Source organism: Charadrius vociferus, unplaced genomic scaffold (assembly GCF_000708025.1).
Source record: "Charadrius vociferus isolate BGI_N301 unplaced genomic scaffold, ASM70802v2 scaffold220, whole genome shotgun sequence".
In the NCBI taxonomy this organism is placed as follows: domain Eukaryota; kingdom Metazoa; phylum Chordata; class Aves; order Charadriiformes; family Charadriidae; genus Charadrius; species Charadrius vociferus.
In genome coordinates, this window is record NW_009646506.1 from 436,263 (window position 1) to 451,599 (window position 15,337).

At 40.5% G+C, this 15,337-nt stretch overlaps 1 protein-coding gene across 1 annotated transcript in view; it reads left to right on the forward strand.

Annotated features, from left to right (window-relative positions):
* The first annotated feature begins 703 nt into the window (after positions 1 to 703).
* Positions 704 to 15,337, forward strand: part of LOC104285846 (chromosome unknown open reading frame, human C1orf21) — an 80,611-nt gene continuing 65,977 nt past the window's right edge. The window contains exon 1 of the mRNA XM_009884353.1: positions 704 to 797. Within this exon, the coding sequence (XP_009882655.1) occupies positions 704 to 797 (94 nt within the window). The remainder of the gene's footprint in view (positions 798 to 15,337) is intronic.

The window sequence follows — 15,337 nt, forward strand, 5'->3', positions numbered from 1 at the left end:
GGGAGTGTTATTCCATCTTAAAATGGGGATAGTTGCCTTTTTGAGTGGTGGAGGTTTTATGGATCCAGTAGAGTAATGATCATGTAGAAAAAATATAATAGAGCTGTCTGTCCCCTTTCACATCTATTAACATAAGTTCTTTAATTGATTTGGGGGGGTATTTTGTCTGAACACTTGCAATTAGCAGCTGTTAATGATTAGAACACTTTGTGAGAAAGCTTGCTTGATGGGTAGATGAGGAGCAGGTATTGCTGGTTTCTTATCTTCTTTCCAAAAAAACCCTGTGTTCTGTGGGAATAGCTGGGTAGGTGGGAAGCGTATCTGTGCCTGTATTGCTTTCTTCAAGCCATGGATTAAAGAATAGGACTGGAGGAGACTTTGAGTTCCTGTCCCAAGGCAGGATTGGTCTACCTATATCATGATCTACCTATATCAGATGTTTATTGAATACAGTTTTAACAGCCTAAGGTGTTGGAGACAGCCTGTGCTCTTGTACTTCTCTTCACAAACTGCATTATTTGTTGTCTTGAAGCTCTACATTTAGAGGTTACCTTTTGTCAATACTTTTTCTCTCTCTTTTGCCATCTGTAGGTAGAAGTGTCTTGACAACCACACGGGAAGGTGGATTATTTTTCAAACAATGAGCGTGCGTCTCTAGACATGATTTGTGGTTTGGTCCAGCTGGAGCTGTCTGAATGAAGCTATGGGCTGTGCCTCCGCCAAGCATGTTTCTACTGTTCAAAACGAAGAGGAAACTCAGAAGGGGAAAAACTATCAGAACGGAGATGTGTTTGGTGGTAAGTCTTGCAGGATTTCATCTTTCTCCAACATCATGAATGTTCTGAAAAGTATATTTGTAAGCCTTAACCTTTCACAGAATATAAAGGAAAATGCATGTTAAAATAAATCATGATGCTAGTGCAGTTGGCCTCTCCAAGGGACGGTACCATGACAGCTGAAACAGAGGTTGGGGTGAAAACCTTAGTGGAAAATTAACGTGCTAAAGTACTGCATTCTCTTTAACTCTGCGCATCCTGGAATAGTTCAAAGACAATGAGTTGCACAGTCCCCTCATAGGGGTGTCTGTTTTATATTTGTCATAAAGTACCAAAATAGTTGACTCATTTCCTAAAAATAAAAATATTCAGTAAGAAAAATAATTCCTCAGTAGTGTTGTCCTGTAAAGCAATAAAACGTTAGTTCTGAAATCCTATAGCATGCAAGGTTTGAAGGTATAATGAAATTAGAAATAACTTTCTGTGAGGGATTCAGTAGTACTGGGGAGCTCTGAATGTGGGAGGAAAACTTCTGTTTCACTGTATGGGAAGACTGGCCTATGATCCAGGTCTTGTCACAGACACTTGTGCACCACGATAGGTGAGGTGATATGATACATAGTGATGGATACATAGTCAACTTCATTATCCCCCCCCCTTCCCCAATTCTGTTAGTGTACACTAAGTGTTTTTTAGATAATGATGTAAATCATAATTCAGTTTTTAAAATGTTAGGAATTATCTGGAAGACTGTGGAAGACTGTTCAGAATGAAATTTCTAGATCTGCCTAGATACCCATCTGAAAGTTAAGTCAGCTGTGAATAAGCTATCTTGGTACTGTTATTCTTGAAATAGGTACATTGCTACTGAGTATGCCAAATTTCTCTTCTCTGGTGGTTTTCACAGCAATTGTTTGTGTAGTAGTGGGAATGACACATCTAGCAGCAAAAAATATCTCCCTTTAATTTCAAAACCAATGATATTTCACTTTTTCAGCCTTTCTGAGGGCTAGCTTCCTCTCACAGTGTATCCCAAAGTAAGAATACCTAGAGGCACAATCTGAAGAGAAAGTAGTTGTTCAGCCAACTTCAGGAGTAAATGATGGGTTATTTTCCTATGTGTGCTCCTTCACTAACCCAGGAGATGCTCATTTTGGAATTGTGAGTTCAGTATGTTGCATTTATTTAAAACAGGCTTTAAGTGCTTTCATGAACAAAAACCTCTGTTAGTTTCTCAAAGGAATTTGAGTGTTTTATCTGATATTTAGTGAGGGTGCAATTTTTGGCAATATGTGTGTCAGCTTTTTTGTTTTGTTTTGTTTAACTGCATGCTGCAGGCCAAAGATCATAACTTCAATGACAAGAAACTTAAAATAACTTCTGCAGGCAGAAGATCAAGAACATTGAAGGGGTTTTGAAGGGCTCGCACTTTACAGAGCTGGACTGGTGTCAGCGGTATCATTTAGCTATTCTGGGATCCATTTGAAGGCTGTTAATTGTTCCCTATTTTACAGAAACCTATCAATGTCAGGAATGCTACCTGTTGTTAACCATTTTCTGGCACAAACTTTAATTTAGGTATGCAGTTTGTTGTTGCCAAAGATCCAGTTCCATGACTGATCCTGTTTTACCAAAGAGTTGGAGTCTGTGACTTGACTTGTTGAATGGTAACCAGAATGAGCACAGAAGCCACATCTTTCCCTTGCTGCTGAGGGACAGCCTCTAGATCAGGGATTGGGTGTATGAGAAAGGTGAGCTGGAGTATACCTAGCTTTACTGCTGTCTTTTTGGAACCTAGAAATGATCAACAGGATGCTTAAATAGCCAGAAGCAGGAAGCTGCATGCTTCACATGTACAGTGCCTTGCATAGTTCCTGAACATAATTTTTTAATATAAAAAAAAGAGAGAGGCAAGAAAATTACACCTTAACATCTTACTTACAGTTATTCTTAACACTCTTCTGAACTTGCCAAATGCCTAGAGCTCTTTCATAGGAGCCTGAATACTATTCCTGCTCTTCCTTCTTCCATATTGGAAATTGTAGTGGCAAGTGCATTGTTTGTTATGAATTAGATCTGAAAGCTCAGAGTATTCTGCCCATTTCCTTTTCTATTAAACTTCCATGTTGTTAGTCCCAAATTAACTCCGTGTAACATATTCTGCAGAGTTATTCCTTAAGTAGTGAAGGAGAAAGTCAGTGCTGTGTCAGAGGGTGTCATTATCAACTCCCTGCAAAGAGAGTGTAGTTGTGCTAGATTTGAACAGGCGATCTCAGCTAAGATGACAAATCTTAGCAGAATAAGTTTCCAGAGATACAGGAGGATCCACAGAGTCAACAAAGGTTAAAAAGCACTGCAGCGCTTCCATCATGTGTTTGCCTCTCCAGTTCCAGGTGCTCAGAACTGCTGAATGTTTCCTTCCTTATTTCTGGGAAGGGACAGAAGTGTCTCATCCAGCCAGTGGCCAAGAGCAGAGTATCTCTGCAGCCTGTAGGGATCGAAAATTAACTGCAGAATGATTAGGCAGAGAAAGATCAAAGTGAGCGGCAGGGAAATTGGATGGTTCATGAGGAGCAAGAAGGTAATGGAAAGAGAATTCATAGGTTTCGTGGTAGGTTTCTGTAAGAGCAGAAGCAGTCTGTAAGAGAAGTAGTTTTGGAGAACGAGGCAGCAAAATAAAAGAAACAGAGACGACAAGTGAGGTTGGAAGTTGGCAGATGTAGTGATAGCATCAATAACATCCTGAGAATATTAGTATGCATATATCATGATGTTCATAGATGGTGAACACTTGCAGTGGTCACATCTGGGGACTAATCTGACATAAAGTGCCTGTAACGAAGTAGCAGGTACGTGCTTCATAGTTGTAGTAGCCCAGGTTGCTTCAGATGTTTCACGCGTGGAGGAAATCCTGAAGGACTTGGAAGAGCAATGAACGAATTAAAGGAAAATACCTCAGTGCTGGTGCTGCCTTCCCTGGGCAGCTGGTATGATCTGAAAGACATGGTTTACAGTATATTGTCCCTCGTTTGCTTAACACCAGAGATGAAAATGGTACTCTTTCTTCCTTGACCATCATGCCCAGACAAGTTGCAGACAGAAAGAGTCAAAAGTAAGGATTGTACTTTCCATCTTGCTTTTGCATTAAATAGGTCATTTTGAGTGCGGAGAGGTATGAAAATACTTTTATTTGGTTCTCGCTAGTTGTGCTCACTCTTATGCCTTAGGCTGCTGGGTTTTTTTGCCATTTGGGGATTTTTGTAGGGTGTGGTTGTAAGCATTAGCCACACAGCTGAAAAGCCTTCCAGTTTCCTACCTACTACTCTTTTTCCACATTGCTTCCACATCATTGCTTCTCTGAGGATCTTTTTTTTATTATTATTATTTTATTTTACTTTCAAAAGTCACTGCAGGTTAAGATTGTGCTCCAGTGCCTCATTTCCTCCCCAGCTTTTAACCTTTTCGTTCAGTTGAGCAGACACATTGAGCCAGGTGTTCACTGTAAATTTGAAACTCCAGTGTTTAAAACTGAGAAACCTACCATGAAACCTATGAATTCTGTAAGAACAAATTCTGGTTAACAAAAAACAAAACATAAAAATTACCATCTTATTCCAAATTGTAGAAGGCATGCTGCATTTTGCTGTAATATATATTTAAATAATTGAGTTAACAGGCCTATCAAAGGAGATGTTCTAGAGAAGATTGAATATAATATGATTATTATGTCTTGTTGGTCTCTAATGACTTTAAAATCCCTCTAATAAGGATAGTAATAATAAATCTTCATTTATTCATCATTCTACTTCAAAGCTGATTTCCAGGGCAATACATAAGAACTATAATAATGTAAATACCAATGAAGAACAAAATGCCATGATAGAGCCTTGAGCGTTGTTGATTTCAGCATATGTTTTAATAATATAACATCTCTTGTAGACTAATTTTATTTGTGCCTTTTTAAAAAATCATGGGATGTTCATTTGGGGAGGAGGTTATTGACATGATTTTTTGTGTAAGAAAATAACTAGTAATGCGATTTGTTGTGGGGGGCAAAAAACACTATTTAAAAGTCTGTTTGTGAATCCGAGAGGCTAATCCAAACATTTATATGGACCTCTTCAGTGCTTTGCAAAAGTGAGAGTAAACATGACAGGTAAGAATCTTCTGGCAAATTGGGAATATCCATGCTGCAATTGCCAGATAGGATTTCTGTTATTAACAGCAGCTCCAATTGTTAAACCAGTCTAAATAAAGCTGAATGCAAGGCACAATAGTTTGTAAACCAATTTGTCACAGAGCAGCTGGGAGAATGCTAGAAAAGGAAATCTTTAGCATTGCGGTATCATAATGAGGTTGAAAAACTTTTTGATGCACTGTGTATCTGATTGCTTCACAAGCTCTAGCGTAGTCATCTTCACAATTTTCCTAGTTTGTATTACAGACCCACCTTTGTTTTAGAGATGGACAGCATGGAGATGTGTGAGGGGCCTGATATCAGATCACTTGCAGAGGTGCATCCCCTTATCTCTGCGCTGCTCTTCCTCACTTGGTTTTTTTTCAACAGTGTTCTGTTGTGTTCATACTTATTCCCAAAACTTTTGAAAATGCCATAGTTCAAAAATCAAAGCTGGAGAGTTTGAGTATTTAACTATGGCGAGTATTGACCTTTCCTGTATGGTGACAGTCAGTTGGCACCCAAAACAAATACACCGCTCTGTAGTGCCTGTAACTGAACTGGAAGGAGGTGGCTTTACTTGGCTTCCTGTTCACCAATATGGCCATTTAAAACACAAAATCTTTATCGACTCATCATGAGTTTTCTCATGTTGATGTTATCTTTCTTCTTACATATTTTGTGGCTTTGTCTCATTTCTGCTAATCCCTGCCTTGAGTCAGTCAATTATTTCCTTCCTTGTGTCTGCTGTGTCTCATCCATGTGGGTATCTTAGTCTGCTGCCCAAGACAGCAGAGCTCTGACTTATGTTGATGTATGCTGTGTGCATTTGAAGTAAGTGCCAAAAGATGCTAAAATAATTGAAACTTTTTAAAACATGCCCAATCTATACAGGAAGAGAATAGCAAGGGGAATTTGGGACTATGACTTACCTTTCCTAAATACACATCATCATGTCCAAAAATATTGTGCCCAAACCTTTGTAGCGATTAGTTTGTTTTGAAGGATCTTTCCTTAATAGACAGGGGTAGAAGTGTCATCTTATTCAAAACTGCAGTTTCGGGTTGTTGCTGAGGACACTTCAAAATATCGGTGGGCCTGGTAAGACTGTTCAGATGTCCTTAATTAGTATGAGATAACTTCCTAAACCTGCCTTGTTCCTGTGCACAAAAATCTGCAGTTCATCTTCTGGCCATTTGAAGTTCTGAAGTTGGGAAGTTTGCAGCTAAAATTTGAAGTGGGAAAAATATATTAGAAGTCTTTTCAGTGAATAACACCTTCCTGTTACCTCTACCTTTCCCTCAACTGTCAGAAAAAAACCCACTAAAATTGAGAGCAAGAGATTCTTCTGAAAGACAGCGTGGCCATCCTCACTGAGCTGAAACTATCTGGAAAGCCGTAGCGTCAGGAATATAACTTCTGTCGTGTTGACCATGAATGCATGCCGTGATCAGAAGGTCTTGCTGCACTAGGCTTCACACAAACACACAGCTTACTTTGCCTGGCAGCGTTTATTTTATTGACTCTGTTGGTCAGCTGATTAGCACTCAAATAGTAATTGCTCAGCTCATTTGGCTGTCCTGACACGCTTCTGCAATGTCAGATCCCACTCATTTTAGGGACAGTAGTGATTATGCATAAGGGGAGCAGCACCATGCAGTGTCCTAATACCATACTGGATATTTTGTGACAACAACCCTTCTTAAAGATGTTTTCAAGCATGAACAAATATCTCTGGTAGAACCATAGGCACTCATTCCCTGCCATGCTTAATCTGAACTCCATGGAAGTGAATGGCACGTAGGCACCCATTGTCTGAAAACCTGGTCTCAGGGCTGCAAAATTTTAAATATCACAATGAGTTTCAAAGGAGGAGATTTTCATTGCTTAAATTCAGATTCTGGCTGAGCTCCTGAAAGGGTAGCTTTCATGTTTTACACGATTTCAGCAGCTCATGTTATAAAGTAGATCTTGCTTCACTGCTTGAAAGCTAAAGAAAAGCAGATGAGTTCATTGCAGCGTAGGGCTGAAATGCATGAGCATCTTCCAGAATTATACTGGACTCTTTTCTTTCACTTCTTTTTTTATTCAGTTGAAATGATATTTTTTTTTTAGTTTAACAACATCTTTGTTTTTATCCACTCCGTTCCAACACAATTTGTTGATAGTCTGTTCTTATCTAAGTAAACGTGGGTCAGTCCTGAACACGTTTCAGGAAGTGAGAGAAAAGAATAGAACAAAAAAACGCTTTGGCATTTTGTTCATGTGGGAAGTGTAATAACATTGCATTTGTTATCTAGGTTTATGATGTATTTGTGTAACTGAGAACACCCTTGGTAAGTCAATAATTTACTATTTTATTCCCATAAGGGAGGATCAGTTTTGTGGTTTTTTTTTAAATTGTAAAATTTAAAATTTTTTTGTTAAAATTGTAAGGGCCCAGCATCTCTCCCGGAGCAGGAGCAGGGTTGCCTCACAAGGGGGACAAGCTGGGAGCTGAGAGTGACCCCAGCACCCGCAGTGCCCTCACTGTTGGAGTGCAGTCGCACGGGGCCTGAACACAAGCCAGAGCTGGGTGCTGGTGACAGGGCCCATCAGCAGTCCCAGGCATGGCAATGAACCAGGTCCAGGGTCCATTCAGGGAATGCAGTGAGGAGCAGCAGGAGATAAGGCTGGAGACAGGGATAGGGATGAGGTAGAGGAGGGCTTTGTTCAGGAGAGGAGATACCTACAATGTGGGGCTGAGGTCCCTCCAGGAGATGGGACCAGAGGCAGAACTGGAGACAGGCAGACCTATCTGGCAAGGACCAAAGGCCCAAGCGTCAGCTGAAGCAGAGCTCCTGGATCCATTGGCAGAAGGTGCAAGTAGGGGTTTTGTGAGGCTGGGCATGGCCTGTCCTGATTTGAGGTTTTAGTGGACAGCCCAGCCCAAAACACCACGTGGCCTCTTAGTACAATCAGGGCATTGACACCATCTGTCCATTAATCATGAGCTTTATGTAATGATTGTGATTGAACTAGGTCCCTCTTCTCCCGCTCTTCCTCCTTTTGTTTTTACACACAAGTGAAGAAATGCTGGTCTGGTGGTCCTTAGGGATGAGATCCAAGTCAATGAAAAGGTTCCTGTAGACTCCAAGAAGATACCATGCCGCTTTTAAGAACATTGGTTTTCAGCATCTAGTTTCATTGATCAAGCAGTGAAGCAAACTAGTTCAGAAGTCATAGTAGAATAGCTCTATAATTACTTGGGTGTTGGAAAATTGCTTATTTGTAAATCGTTTCAGTGAAGTCAAGCAACAGTGGTTGAAGACGTTCATTGGTCAGGTATAGTAATCCCTGTGTAACCCATTGCTAGTGGTAGTGGTGGGGTTCCCATTCAGGGAGAGTTAAAGAGCCTGTCCCCGCCTTGCAGTACTGTATACATTATGATGAATAACTTCTGTTTTGATAGCACTCCAGAGTCTATCAGGACTGGATGTGACTGAGCTAGCAGTTGTCTGAACATGGATAAATACATGTCATACTTCCCTGTTGCTATCTTCCTGTCTCATGCAGTAGTTGCCACCTCTTTCATACTATTGACCTTACAGCTACAGAAGCTTTTTGTTTGTTTTAAGTCAAAGTACAAAGAAAGGAGAAGAAAACACTGACCCTCGGAAGCTGATCACATCCACCACCGGTGAGCAAGCCTGTGTTAGGGAGCAGATTGACCGAGCAGATGCACAGAAACAAATTGCTTGTTTTTACATGCTGGAGGAGTGTTCTTAGTCATTGGCAGGGTGAGGTTTTGCATTGCTATGCTCTCAGCCACATTGCAGGACTGCTTTGGGGAGGCACTGCATTTATATCAATCGAATGGCTGGTTTACCAGATAAGGCCTTCCTGTTCTTAGTCATGATTTCTCCTGGCAGGAAGCAAAAAATGAGCAATACAGAAAAATGGTGTATATTTGGAGATCTGTCTCCTATTATTTCAGTTCTTTCCTTTGAAAAAAATCAGAAAGACCCTAAATGAGATTACCTTCCCAAATGGATAGCAGATCTTTGCCATATAAATGTTGCTGATGTTTTCCTACCTGTAAGCAGAGAACAATTGACTAAATTTAAAAAAACAAGTTCAATTTTTTTTGTTGCTGCTTTTTGAGATTATTCTATCAGATGACTGAGCTGATATAGTGGTGTATGGCCCTTAGCTTAAAAAAGAATCCTGTAGTTTAGACCATGTTTGCTATCTAGCCAGAAGATACTAAGTATCCTTCTTCTTTGTAGCCCTTTAACCTTACTATATGGTTTGATATTGAACATTTAACTTAAGCATTTAACTTAGCTTTGGAACGGTTGAAAATGTGTGTGGATAATTTTGCAACAGGAAAACTGAAGAAAGGAGGGGTGACTCCTATTTTATTTTTTGTGAAACCATAATTTTGTAAATTTTATCTCTTGCATAGAAGCGAGTTTGAAATTGCTTGACACCTTAAAAAGAGTCGGACTTAGAGCAGATGTCCATAAATTAAGTAGATATCCTTCAGAGTCTATAGTTATCTTCTTCTGGCAGTTAATAGTCTTGCAATGTTTACGACCCCTTGTCGTGGTATTAGATGAGGGAATTATTCTGCAATGTCATTCTACTTAGTGTAAACGCACTGTATGTATACAGACCTCTGGTACAGCCACTGTTTGCAATCTGCTTTGCAGTGATGCCTGGGTTTCCAGCCCGATGTCTGCTGGCTTTGGCATGATACGGATACAGACTCAGCACCTTTAGTGGGGATTTTTAGTATAAGGAGAGAAGGTGAACCAGGGTGGAGAAACTGTTGTTATACCCATTTTGGGGGGAGAAATGAATCACAGGCAGGTCATAACTTCACCACTTCTGAGTTTAATGTAAGCTTTCACCTTTCGCAGTCTGCACGTTGATGTCACAGCACCCAAAGGAGATGTACCCGAGGATGGCAGTGTCTGAGGGCACCCCTGAGTCTCTGCAAGCAGTTGATATGTGGAGAGAGTTAACATAGTTTTATTCTTGGAAATGACCCTTTCCACAAGCTGTTTAGCTCCCTGAAGAGTATAATCAAAGTTGAATACAAATAAAGTGCATGGGGTATGCATTTCAAAATTGCATTAATGTACTATAAATAGGGGCATACATCCGCCTTTGGAATTTGCTAGAAAGAAGCAAGGATGTGTTTTCTGGCAGCCTTGGGGCTGGAGGAAATCCATTTATTTTATGGAACAAACTTATTTTTTTACTTAAGCTTTTAAAGACAGAATCCTTGACGTTCATTGCCTACCCGTAGGTGCAAATGAGGAAAAATCGTGGTAAAAATGCCACATTCAATTACTGCAGTAATTTCTTTTGTCATCTTCCAAGTGTTGTATTATTGGCCACAAAGCTAAAAAACAAACAAACAAACCCCCAAACAAACAAAACCAAACAAACCCCCAAATAGTGAAATTTGTCCAGAAAACCTCAGTCTGGGGGATAATTCTCTGATTCCCCAGGTAAGCCTTGTGAAGCTGCACGGATGTGTATTCATTTCAGCAATGCAAGGCTGTAAGTTTATAGTAGGGATATCTAATGGTAGAAATGCCTATTAAATACAAGGAAAAGATACCTGCCTAGTAAGTATTTGTGTACCTTTGCATACAGAGCCGAAGATGTCACTGCATTTTCGTTGCTGTGAAACTTTGGTTTCTAAAAAGCTGTCAAAAAGCTTCATTGCCCTATGTGCTCGGACTACAGTGAAACATCCGTTTGCTAACATGGAAGGCATTTTTCCATTAGATACTTCTCCAAAACACTGAGACATCGTGGGTAATTTAAATCCTATAATCCAGTTGTCGCATGTTGTCCTGGTCCAAGGCTGAAACCTGATGGCATTCTGTCTTGAGCTTGCACAAAAAAAAAGGGGGGGGGGGAATTGGAAAATTTGGAAAAGTTAAGGTTGCTGCCTCATGGACTTATAAAAAACAAATCCTGGCTTCTCCTGGGTGGGTGTAATCATGCCCTGCCATGCGCCTTTTCTTCTTATCTGCATGAAGGAGCACTCTGGCAAAAACCATCAGGTATAGGGTGCTCTTAAATTCTATATTTCCTTTCTGCTCTTGTAATGGGAATGCGACAACAGGCTGTTCAGGCAACAGAGAATGGAGCACTTCATGTTCTGCAATACTAGGAAACAGCATGAAGTCGCCTTTTTTTTTTCAGGATTTAGGGTTTTGGGAATGATCTTGCTCTATTCAAAGGGGGAAAAAAAGGGAATATAGGTGTTTTTTATGGAAGTCTCCTTAATTGTACTAATGGTTGTATTTATTAAAATGACATACATTTAATCCTCTGTATTTTATCATCAAGTATATATTGAATTTTTAACTTTTGGAACTGGGTGCATCTTGAGATCTTCTGGGGCTGAAAGTATTCATCTAATATAAGTGCTCTAAGCATGTATTTTATTTTATTTTTTTAAGTATTATTAAAAACTGCCTTTTCTCACACATTTATATTTTGCTTTCTTTGAAAAAGTGTTGACCAGAAGGAAGGGGAGGAAACATCACTAGCTTTTTTAAATTTCTTTTTCTTTTCTTTTCCACTCAGTCATCTTTGCACTTCCAGCATATCCTAAATGTGCATGTTCATGTATTATTTGCATGGAGTGGCTTTGACGTGGTTGCAAGGCAGCAGACAGTAAACAGGGATGCGTACTTCTAATCTCATAAAAAGGTGATATTCGTGATGACTGTAGGAACAAGGGAGGAGATCGTTACTGGTACGAGATGGTGTGGAAGAGCACCGAGTACATGCTGCAGAGAATTGGGAGTTAATTTGTGGCTTGGCATAAATGGTGAGATGGAGATGTTAAACCAGTCATCTCCTGTGACTGGATGGGGCTGTGAGCCAGGCAGTCCCTCGCTGCCTGGTGTCACTCCGGTTCCAGGAATTTCTTAGGGTGTTCCCATCGTTACCGTTGATTGCTTGAACGATACATGCACCATGTGCATGGTAGGTGTTTGCTTTTGGGGGTTTAGATAAAGCTTTTGCAGCATGGATGCTGCTCGGGGAAGAAGGCATTTTTCAGAGATAACAAATTAACTCTGAACATTGTAACCAGAGTAAAATATTAATCTTTCCGATAGGTTAATATTGTAGCTCTTCGGCAGGCCTGTAAGTAATGTAATGTAATTAACTTTTGTATCTTTTACATCTGGAAATGTGTGCTGTATTTTATAAATTAAGTTTTCATTAGTCCCCTCCCTCCCCTCTTGGTTTATAGAAATACTAGCAATGAGGAGACTTCTGTGCTCACCATGAATCTCCAGTACGCTACTGTTCCTGGACAATTATTCTGCCCCTTTCATAACGTGATTAATAAAAATGAGATAGCTGTTGATTTACAAATATTCTTTGAGGTGTATGAGCAGTGAAAATTTGATAGACTAATATTAATGGAAGAAAGCTACTATGCCAGAAAGGATGTGGAAATCCATTTCCAAGTTATATGTTGCGGGGCAACAATCTCATTTAATAGTTGACTGATTGAGAATAGCATTACTTGCTAAGTAAAGAGGAATCAGCTTTTTTATTGACAAGGATACTGAAGACACCTTGTCATGTATTTGCAATAATAGGAAATGTGTAATTTTGGGGGTGTGGAGTGTTAATGACTCTCTTTTTTCCAGGGAACTCTTGGGGTGGCTCAGTTCAGGAGAGGTTTTTGGTGTCGAGAGTAATTGGTCGATATGTTAACAGGGCTGTAAGGAGCAGGACCTCCATTGTTATACAAGGGATGCTCACAGTAATGGTCGATTAGGGTTTATTTTTTTCCTGGAATCTGAATAGTCCCTGACAGCTTTTGTACTAAAATGATAAATGTTTTGCAATGGAGTATGTAAATGGGTGCTGGCTGGGGGAAGAGTCAGCAGAGACCAGAACTTTTGTTAATGATGTTGAAAAACCTGAAAAGAATTAAATATTTAGTGCTTGGTGGTTTGGGTTTTTTTCCTTTCTAAGGGAGAACTTTAAAAAAGGAGCAGTAAAATGGAGCTGAAGTAGCGTTTCTGACCTGGCCATAGTGTGCTATCTAGAGTGGCTGAAGTGACAACTTTTGGATTGGTATCAAGACAGTTTCCAGGATGCAGCATGGAGAAACGAGAAGATGGCACCTGCCTCTCCTCCACAGCTGAGGAGGTCTTACAACCACTGCCTGCAAGCTTGCTAGGTTTTTGCCACCTAGCTGGATTGTAGGAGAAGTTTAAGCCCTTCTTGTGTTGTGGTTTATGTTATATTTGCAGGTTTGCTCCCCAGCCGTTCCTCTTCTCTCTTGTCTTTCCCTTCCACAACAAAGACGTTTATGGCTGTGAAGCCAATTTTTCAAGCTTTGCTTTTACAGTTTTTGAGTGGCACAGAGTGTTTCTTTCAGGGCAGGATCACACAATTTTGTTTAAAAATAAGTTTCTGGTGTTTAAATGTAGTAAGTGATTGGAAATGCTGAACTTTCAGCTCCGTCAAGATTCTGCAGGGTCGTTGTGGGGCCAGCCCTGTGCTGCTCCCCTGTCCTGGCATGGGGATGCTGGGGCAGGACGGTGCAACCTTGATCCAAAAACCTACCTGGTGGTTTCATACAAACAGCAGTATTTACAAGGCACAGATCCTTTGTTTTCCTCCTGTCTGTTCCTTTAATTAATCTCTCTGCTGCTTGTTTCCTCTCCTGTTTTCATTTCTCAATTTGATCTTTTTAGTGAGCTAGATAATTGCATTTACTGAGTATCCTTCCTGCCGAGCACCATGGCTGTAATCTCCTCCACCTGAGAAATGGTTTCCTTTGAACAGTCTAGTGTCTGGCTCAAAGTTACTTGTTAATTAAATGGAGAAAAAAAAAGAAAAAGAAAAAAGTGTATATGTATATATGACAGTTACATAGTTTCGGCAACCAAAAATCTGGGTAGGTGAAAGACAGTTATGAGTGCACACAGTCAGCACTGTTTTTTGGTTTCTTACAGACAAGTGCACAAAAGTCTTTAATTACATGATCATGTAGCTGGGGTTTTTTAATATTTTTTTTTTTGTCTTCTATATGGAGTCTCCTCAGATCTTAAATATGAATGGGAGTTTAAAATATCTGGAGATTGTGTAATTGAAGAGGGTACCATGCAAGTGAGGCGGAAATTGTGTGTTTAGCAATCACTGGATTTTGGGATATTGAGGTTGCATTTTTAAGAGCCTTTCTGAGGTAATGAAATGGCCTCTGAGGTTGTGGTACCTTTACCCATGCTTGAACGAGCCGCTGGCAGCATGTACGTGACCAGAGGGATTTGTTGGTGGAGCTGGCCAGAGGGTCCCTGACCTTGTCAAGGAGCCATGATGGAGTAGAGCAGCAGCAGAGCTGAGGAGGGTTTAACATTTCCAATCCTTCCCCTACCATTGCACGCACATCCATGATCCCCCCTTGTCCCCAAGAATTGTTCTTCAAGTTGTTTTGAGTATTTGCTGTCTTCCACGTGTTCACACATCTTCCCATACTTCTCTTCACGCAAAGAGAATTAACCCCAAGGAGCACAGTGGAAGCCTGAGCTAGAGCAGGAAAAGCTTTAGGTTACACCCTGACCAGTGACCTGCCTTCTCCCATCAGTCTGTAGACCCCAGGGTGGATGCCCTGCGTGCAAGGAAGCCAGCTGTGCAAATGGTGGTGAGCTGTCTTTCCCCCTCCCCCCCTACATGGTGTTAATAGTGCAATTGCATATGAAGCAGAAATCTTTATGGAAAAATTACTTCCCACAAAACAACTCTATTGGTTGCACACCACTCCTCTGACCTACCTACCACAAAGGTAGACCTAGCAGGTACAATGTAGTGGGCCTGCGCCCCTGGTGCAAGGTTCGTTAACATGATCCTTTATGCATAATGCGATAATTATACATACAACTATAGTTTTCACAGTACTTAGACTATGTGACAGTCCAAATGTAGAGTAGCCTTAGGAACCTTTTGGCCAAGAAGAAGCTGAGTAGTACAAGAAACTAGGTGATGACTTCCTTGATTCAGCTACTTTGTCTTGAGCACAGCAGTGTGTCTCTGCAAGTCGTGTACCAAATTAAAAAATTAAACCTATAGAAACAAGGGAGCTAAATTATGGCTTTGTCATCATCTACCACTGTATTAGATCAGGGGAAAAGAAATCAGAAACTCCAAGATACATAAACTAAAGCATGTGATTAGCAGTCATCGCAGATGTTGGAACAGCACCTTCTCCCTCAGGCAGAAGTCAGGCTGGACCTTTTGTGTGAGGAGACAGAGATACCCAAAGGATCAAGGGCTGCAAGTGGTCTGCAGCACTGGAAATGCCTGACAGCAGTTACAAAGGATGGGTTAGTATGGCAGTGTGAATTTT